Raw genomic sequence first — 8594 nt, 5'->3', positions numbered from 1 at the left:
GGGGGAGGAGGGCGACAGCAGCAGCGGGTCCTCCAGCAAAAGCAACAGCGAACAAACTGAGTTTGAAACCCTGGATCTGGGGACAGGAGTGAGAGACAAGGGTTTTTAAGGGAGATAATGCCTTGCGGATGGGTGCGTGGGAGCACTGTTCTGCGAGGGTGAGGGGTGTAACGGGTGCGCGGGTTCCCATGGTGGGGTACAAATGCAATGAGCAGTGACTAGGCGTGTGTATCTATACGTGACCATTATCTCTCTCTCTCTAGAGAGATACAGATATATAGTTACTAAAAAAATAAAAATAAAAATAATGACCCCGTGTCTGACTCTTCTCTCACTTGTGCCCTCAGCCCTGGCCAGGAGCCCCCCACTCCGTCCTCGCCCTGCCTGGCTCAGCAGGTGCCAGCACTCCTGCATTTTCCAACTTTTGGAGCTGTGAAGGCAACCTGCCATGTCCCCCCCATCCCATCCCCCACGGCCCCCGTGCTGCCGGCGTGGTGTGGAGGGGAGCAGGGGTTCCCCTTGGCCCGGTGTCTGCGAGTCAGCTCTGGCTAGGCTCAGCTCTATAAGATGCCGCCTCTGAAGCCCACAGCCAGCTGGCAGGATGTGCAGCCCAGGCCTGGCAGCAGGTAGGGCCCCTGTAGGCAGGGGCTGCCCACGGCCCTGCCCTGCTGCGCTAGGGTTGCTGCTGGCGTGGGAGGGGGTCCAAGCCCCCTTCCAGATGCAGGAGGCCTGGGGGAGAGGAAGGATGGGCAGCTGTGGGGGATGTGGTGGGATTGGGGAGCAGCTAGAGGGCTTTGCAGGCACAGGGAAGGCCCCTCTGCCCATTGCACAGGTGGGAAAACTGAGGCACGGTGAAGGGACAGCTTACCCCAGCTAGGAGCAGGGCTCCAGGATCACTGCCCCCCACCCAGCTCCCTCTCCCCTCGACCCCTACCAGGCTCAGCGTTGCCTCCTCTTCTGGTTGCAGGTCCCAGGAGCGCGGGCACGTGGCTCCCCCTTGTCCTGCTCTGCGGCTGTGTCCAGCTCCACCGCACAGGTAAGGTGCGGGCAGGTTGGGGCGAGGCTGTGGCCAGAGCCTGCCCAGGCAGGGGTGGGGATTCCTGGTGGAGCACCTGGGCTGAGCCTGGCCCCTGACCGTGCCATGCCTCAGTTTCCCTGCCTGTACAGCCAGTGCCCTACCCCCAGGAGCCAGGCAGGGCAGTGCCCCCGCTCCCAGACCCCCTTCCCGGCTTCACCAGCCACTCTCTGCCCTGAGACGCGAGCCCCAAGCTGCTCCCAGAGATCATCTACCTCCTCAAACCACTCCCGAGACCTGCCCTGGGTAAGTGCACCCACCCCACCTCGCTTACACCCATCTGCTCCAGCGCTGTGCGGGGCAGGGAGCCCAAGACCCCCAGGAGAGAGCGCCATGCCTGCTCCCGCAGGGGCAAACTTCTCCGTGTCGTGCAAGGTGAAGAGCACCTTCCCGGACAGGACGCTCATGTACTGGCTGGTCAAGAAACTGCAGCCCAATGGCGCCGTGCAGGACTGGGTAGAGCCCAGGTCCTGTGCCGCTGCCACCACCATGCCCCTTCACGCAGCAGCCAGACACGGCTCCTCATGTCCCCAGTGCCCCTGGGCCTGGTGGCTCCAGGCTCCACTCCAGGGCCCCCAGAGTCCCGGACCAGCCCAGCTGGCAGGTGGATGGGGGCGGCTGGAAAGCCTTGCATGCTGGGCTGCCGGGAGCACCTGTGCTTCAGACTCCGCCAGGTCCCCTCGTCCCCAGGCAGCAGCAGCTGGGTGACAGGCCGTGCAATTAGAAGGGGCTGAAGCCAGAGGCAGGCACCACCTCTTTCCCCGTCGGGGACAGTTCAATAAAGACCCTTTTCGTGGCGAATTCCCTCCTGCCTCCTACCAAGTATCTCCCGGCAGAAAGAGCCTAGGACCTCCCTGCCACACAGGTCTCAGCCCCAGCCATGCTCCTCTGCTGGGGTCACGCTGGTGGCAACGCCAAGCCAGGGCTGCTCCAGGGGCGCAGACCCAGTGAGGAGCTTGGAAAGCAGCCGGGAGGTCCAGGCCCTGCTGGGACCAGACAAACCCAGCCTGGGTCCCAGCATGTTCAGTTGGTGATGTGCCCCAGGGCAGGATGACGGTGTGCACAGGTGGTGCTGCAGGAGGGGAAGAGAGGTGAGACAGGGTTATAGGCACAAAGCAGTGATTCAAACCTCCACCCCCCACCACTGCAGCTGCCCCAGTGCTGCACCGTCCTCTGCCCCAGGGCAAGGGGGTGGGTGAATGCAGCTGGCCCCTCCAGGAGGGTGGGGACACAACTGGCACATGCTGCAGCTGGACAAGCTCCCCGGGGCTCTCCCGTTCAAACGTGTGCCGGCTCCTCGGGCTGCCCTAAGCCCTGAAGCCTGGGGCCAGCGCTCCGCTGTGCCAACGCCCTGAGCAGGGGGCACCAGGGAGCACGGGGGTCACGGCAAGGCTGCAGGAGCACGGGCCCTGGGGAAGAAGGTGGAGCTGGCTGCAAAGCAGTGGAGAGATGAGGCCTCAGGAGAAAAATACAGTTTATTTACAGAGTAGAAACATTTAAAAACAACGTTTTGTTGCCAACTGGGCCAAGGGGGCAGGGGGCAAGGGCTGGGGGGCTGCCCAGAGGGGTCCCCTCTGCAGGCGGCTCTCCCTGCCCTTGCCACACCCCTGCCGGGGGCTGGAGAAGCCGCTGCTTGCGAGGGACATGAGGAGGATGGGGGACACTGGAGCTTTGGGTCAAGGAAACAAGGGGCACCTTCCTGGCATGGCTGCCATGGCTAGTACCCGCAGGCGGGGCAGGGAGCCAAGGCATAGCCACCGAACCCTACCGACACAGACATGCGAGGGTCCCTGCAGGGATGCCAGGGCTGTACTGCTCCCGCTCTCCCCTGTCCCATTAAGGCCACGATCCCGGTGCCCCTAGGGCCGAGCAAGTTGCACGCGGCCAGCGGCCCTGGCAGCAGGGCTGCCCCTCTGGATCCGCTGCAGGCACTTCCGGGGCTGCCAGGCCACAAGAAGTCGTTGTGGAGGGAGATGCCCCATGGCTGCAGCCCGCATGGCAGTGGCCTGCCCTGGAGACGTGGCTCCGGTCAGCCCCGTGCGCTTAATGCCCACGCAGGGAAGACCCAGCTCCCTCCAGCACATGAGGAGATGGGTCTGGGCAGGGGAGCGGGAGAGGCTGAGCGAGGAGCTGCTACGGAGCAGGGAGCCCCCATTACAGGTCCTGCGAGAAGCTGCCAGGCAAGCAAGGCCCAAGCACAAACTGGAGATATGCTCATGATAAGGAATTAGTACGTACATGATACTAGCGCCAGGGCCGGCGCGTAGCGGCCTGCTGGCTCCCGGGCTCTGTACAAGCGCTGCCCCCAGCACCGCAAGCAGGGCCGTGGGGGATGGAGGACGTTACAAGGTGGCCCTGCCAGGAAAGCCACATCCTGTGGCAGGCACGCTGGGCTCGGGCGGGGGGAGGAGCTGGGAGAACCGGGCCATGCAGGGGAGCAGTGCCCACTGCCGGCCTCTGCTCTGCACACCAGGCACATTGCATCCTCTGACGGCCGGAGAAGGGGGTTGAGGTGCCAACGCCTCCACAGCCCCCTCCGCCTCGCAGGGAGCTGGGGCACTCCCTGCAGACTCCGCTCAGGCGCATGGAACGGTACCTGCCCGGCGCGACTTCAGTGCAGGGGTGATGTCTGGGAACTCGTCACGGCTGGAATCCAGGCCCCTCCATCCCTCTCCTCTCCTCCGGCAGCGCAGCGTCCGTCAGGGGCAGCCTTGCTGGTGGCTTTCGAGTAGGGAGGGAGTGAGGGCAGCGGTGGCGAGATGGAAGGCGGCTGGCGACAGGCTGGAGGTGAAAGCGCCCAGGACGGCCTCTGCCCAGGCAGGCAGCGCGGCCAGGAGCGCGCTTAGAATTTCATGTCCTTGAGCGACTTGTGGTTGGCCTGAGGGAGAGAGGGGCTGCTTAGACCCACGGGTGCTGGCGAGCGTGGGAGTCACTGCAGGCCCGGCGGGCCAGGAGGTGGCTGAAGTGAGGGGAGCTCGTGTGTCCCACAGCGCGTGCAGCCAGACCTGGCCCACCTCAGCCCCTCCGGGCGCCTCTGAAGGCCTCCGCACCCGGCAGAGGTGCAGCGTGCAGGGACCAGCTTCACGTCTCCGAGCCAGGCCCCGCCGCAGGGCCTTGCTGCCACTCCTCAGCTCCCCCAGGGCGGGCCCAAGAGCTGGGAAGCGGGACATGGTAGTAGGGGCCCCAGGGATGCCGCTGCATGAGCTGGGCACAGGCTGACTGCATGCTGCCTCAAGCCGGGGACCCCCAGGGAATGCCTGAAGCCCCCACATTACCGTATCCCTCCGGTTAAGACAAGCCTCTTCTTCCCCTCAAAGAGGAGCACAGCAATGCTGCATGCAGACGTGACCTGGAACTGGGCTCGTGGCAGCCCCCCTCGGGCTTGGGGAGCACAGGAGCTCAGGCTGGCGACTGAATAGTCCCTAACTGGGGGCAGCCCAGGGGAACAGGCGCCCAACGGTGGTGCTGACACAGGCCGCCCGGCCCCACCCTGCCCAGCCCTGGGGTCCCCGTACCTTGCCCTTGGGCGACTTGGCCGTGGCGATGCGGGGGGAGCGCCGGGTGCTGCCGCGCGGGGAGTTCTTGGGAGTGGTTTTCCGGTTGGCGCCACGGCGCAGCAAGCTGCTCCCCAGCTTCTTGGGTGTGTTCAAGATGCTGAACGCCATGGACTGGCGCCTCTCTGACTGCGGGGGCAGAGAGGGGGCCTCCATGCTCAGCACGGCACTGCAGGCCCCGCTTCCTAGTGCCCGCAAAGCCTCCTCGCTCCCCAGCAGGAGAGAGGAGGGGTGGGAGCTGAAGCAGTGCACCCAGCCCCGATCCTGACCACTCAGCTACATCTCGGCCAGGCAAGCCAGCACGGCACCTGGCAGACGAGGCACTCACCTGCTTGCTGGCTCCCTGCAACTCGCCCTTTTTGCTGCCCTGGGCGCTGCGCTTGCGCTCCTCGTTGCGGTCCTTGGGGGTCTGGGGACGCGGGAAGCAGCTGGTTGACTTCTTGGACTATGGAGAGAGGGGGGGATTGAAGACCGGGGAGGTAAGTCCCCTCTCCCTGCCCACCCACCTAGCGAGTCAGTGCCCACACATATCCGCTGGGGGCATGCGCACGTGGGGCAGACAGCAGCGGAGGCGATGGAGGGGGCTGGCAAGATCCAGCAGAGCTGCAGGAGCGAAGGCTGCACGTAGCACTCGCAGCTCCGTGCCCCAGGCTCCACCGGTCTCACCTCAGGGGTGTCTGGGCCCTGGTGAGATTCGCCCGAGAGCCGCTTTCTCTGCTGCCGGGTGGTGATGCCTCCCCGCCAGCTGGCGCCGAGCGTGCTGTGGCGGGGGCCCATGGCCTCAGCGATCTGCGAGGGCTGCATGCTGGCCCGGCGCAGCGTCTCCTGCGGGTCGCCTGTTTTCACGTCCTCGTCCGTGATGGCCGTCAAGGAGCTGGAGGGCTGCAAAAATGCACAGGCGTGGAGATAAGCGAGGGGCAGCCTGAGGGTGCACAGGCCGGTCACTGCAGCATCTGCACACGTTGGGCATCAAAGGAGCTATCCTCACTACTGTCCCACTCCCTGGGGGGGCTGGACACTGTTCCTAAAGCAGCCCATGGCTTCCCTGTCCCGCAGAGGGAAGGGATCCAGCTGGAGAAGCAGACACTGAAGTAGACATGGCCTGGAAGAACAAAGTTGAAAGCCACAAGCAACTTCAGGGAACCCTCACTAGATACAGGATGGGCAGCTCCTTGTGGCTTCAGCCCGTTACCAGACCACTGCATGGAAGTCCTCAAACCCGGGAGCTGCAGGGAAACTGCCAGGAGCCGGGTGGCCTCGCCTGGCCCTAGAGCAGAGGGCGATCAGGTCAGGCAAGTAAGCAGCTTGTGCTTCCCCAGGTCTCCCCCGCTCTTACCCTCGTCTCCAAGGGGTAGCAGGTCTTCAGGTGGGGAGGACACACCCTGTTGCGCTGCTGCAGCTCAGCGATGCGGTTCCAGTCGTCCAGCTGCTCTGGTTCGTCTTGGCACGTGCCCAGGTAGAGGCTGCTCCGGCCTGAGAACCAGAGCAGGAAGCATCAGCACACCCGAGGCCCCGGCACAGAGGTGGGACTTCCGCCCCGGGCCCTCGCCGGCTCCCAGAGGCCACTATGCCACCACCCACACGCTACGAGGAGAATCCTCTCCACACGGCTCTGCCAGGGAACCCTGGCCCCCTGCAGCCACCTCCAACCTGCCCCTCAGACAGACCTACGCCACGGCCTGGGCTGAGCCGCCACCTCAGTGCCACATTCACAGGCCACTAGCCAAGCATTTCAACCCCCCATGGAGCCCAAGCTTACCGAGGCTGGTGCTGCTGCCTGCCTGAGAGCGGCGCAGGGAGCTGCGGGTGGCAGGCCGGTAGCCAGGCAGGCTGAGCAGCGCAGAGTTGCCCGGGGTCTCTTCGGGCGAGGTGGCTTCTGGCTTGGCGAGGGATTCCCGAGAGGGGCAGCTGGTGAGCGAGCGGGTGGAGACCCCCGAGCGCAGCCTGCCCTTGGCCAGGGGGCTCTTCTGGGACGGCTCTGACCGGAGGCTGTAGAAAGACGTGTCGGCGGCGGTGTCGGGTTCCTTCTGCAGGGGGAAGCCAGGGGTTAGAACAGGAGGCCGGCCAGACAGTGACCCCTGCCGAAGGGCAGACCCACTTAACCTCAGGTAGGCAGCCAAATCTTGGCCGACTCAGCTGCTTCTCCAGCTCACTGCGGGCTGGGACAGTGGATGCCTCGGTGCATGGGAGTTGGGCGACAGGAAGGGAGCAGAAACCACCGTCCCCCAGGGTGGTCAGTGTGGGGCGGACGCCCTGTGCAACCAGTGCGGCCTGCTCCTCTGCTGCCCTCCCATGTGCCAGACGTCCCAGGGGTTCTTTGGCATGGGACTGCCTGCAGGGAGGGCTCAGCATCCTGGAGGGGGCCCATGGTGCCGGGTCCCGAGCCAGCCTCTGAAGCAAGGTCAGGAAACACCGAAGAAATCCTTCCTAGTGCTGCCAGGGGTGTGAACCAGGGGGCCTCCGCCCCATGTTACCTTCGTCATGGTGATGTTGATGACCTGCGTGGTGCGCCGGCGCGCCGAGCGGGTCTTGCAGCCGGAGTCGAGTGACAGGTCGCCCAGGGAGCCCAGGCTGCTCTCCAGCTTGGACTGGGTGCGGCTGGGGATGGGTGTAAAGTAGAGGCTCTCCAGGGACTCCACCTTCCGCGGCAGGCGCTGGGACGCAATCGATTCGGCACTGTCGGGCACAGCGGAGGTCTCCGACTTGGAACGGCCCGGTTTCCTACGGGGAGGGGACGCAGCATGATGTGGCAGCCCCCAGGCCGGGCAGGGGCACCCAACCCGGATTTAGTGGGGAGCAGAGAATCACTGGCATGGCTTGTGGGAGGCAGGGGACCCCATGAGAGATAAGCACAGCCAATGCCCTCCCCAGTCAGAGGCCCCTGGGACCCCTGCTCCCCAAGTACCTGGTGGAGTTGAGCGGCTGCAACTCGTCACTGCTCAGGTCCAGACTGTCGGTGCTGATGTCGCCGGGGTGATGACTGAAGGGGTCTCGGCTCTTCAGGGGGTCAGCAGCCACTTGGGACTTGCCCAGCTCCCGGAGCTGGCGGTCTGCAAACTCCACCTGGCAGGGCGGGAGGGGCAGTGAGACAGGCTGCATGGGAATGGAGCAGGGCTTGTGAGCCTCACTGGACACACAGCTCAAGTGCAGTAGGACTCCCCTCCTGCCCACCCCTCTAGGCCACGGGGACACTGTAGGACAGAGCTGATCCAGCCAGGTCCTGCTCCCATGAGCTTAGAGGGCAAATGCAGCCCAGCCAGCACCACTAGCTGGACTAGGGGACAGGGCCAACCTCCAGCAACAATATCCTTGTGCAGCTAGTGCTTCCCTAGAGCATGTGGCAGCAACTGCAGGTAATGAGGGGGGAAGGATGGCCTCTTGGCTGCAGGCAAAGGGCTGGGAATCAAGACGCCTGGAGTCTGTTCTAGGCAAGAGGTCAAGTTCTTTAGTCTGCAGAGTGCGCAGCACTGCTCAGCTCGTGGTCCTGGAGAAGGGGTGGGAATTACAGCCCGGCTCTGCGCTGTGGGCATAGGCTTGGTGCCCAGTAGGGCACAGCATTCACAGGACAAGCTGCCTCAGTCTTAGGATCCATTGCCTGCAGCCATCAGCCAGCCAGATCCTGGGGGCTCAGACCACCCCCAGGCCTCAGCCCACTGCTCCTACAGGAGTCTCCTGCTCAGAGGCTTGGTAGAACGGAGCAGCCCGGATGTCCCATGTGCCCAGTGGAGAGTCTCAGAGCACAAGGAAGACATTGGGAAGCTGCTGTAGGACTGTAGGTGGAAGCTGGTTGCCCACGGCATCGCCCACTACCTTGAATGCGAGACCCCCGACTGCCCACCACAAGGATGATGTTGGGTCAGAAGTTTGCCCTCTCCTTAGCTGTGGGCTTGGTGGGAAAGCAAGGAGCACCACGAGCCACAGCTTAGCAATGGCAGGGGGGGAGCGCCACAGCACGCGCGGGGGAG

At 64.5% G+C, this 8594-nt stretch overlaps 1 protein-coding gene across 1 annotated transcript in view; it reads right to left on the bottom strand.

Annotated features, from left to right (window-relative positions):
* Positions 1-2532: 2532 nt before the first annotated feature.
* The window catches only part of NUMA1 (nuclear mitotic apparatus protein 1), a 35374-nt gene continuing 29312 nt past the window's right edge, over positions 2533-8594 (bottom strand). The window contains exons 20-27 of the mRNA XM_014526939.2: positions 7535-7692; positions 7104-7350; positions 6389-6656; positions 5966-6102; positions 5296-5511; positions 4958-5074; positions 4591-4758; positions 2533-3953 (exon numbers count right to left, since the gene is read on the bottom strand). Coding sequence (XP_014382425.1) covers positions 3918-3953; positions 4591-4758; positions 4958-5074; positions 5296-5511; positions 5966-6102; positions 6389-6656; positions 7104-7350; positions 7535-7692 — 1347 coding nt within the window. The 3' untranslated portion in view covers positions 2533-3917. The remainder of the gene's footprint in view (positions 3954-4590; positions 4759-4957; positions 5075-5295; positions 5512-5965; positions 6103-6388; positions 6657-7103; positions 7351-7534; positions 7693-8594) is intronic.

The sequence above is a fragment of the Alligator sinensis genome, unplaced genomic scaffold (assembly GCF_000455745.1).
Source record: "Alligator sinensis unplaced genomic scaffold, ASM45574v1 scaffold854_2, whole genome shotgun sequence".
Lineage (NCBI taxonomy): Eukaryota > Metazoa > Chordata > Crocodylia > Alligatoridae > Alligator > Alligator sinensis.
This window is presented reverse-complemented; position numbering and strand designations above follow the sequence as displayed.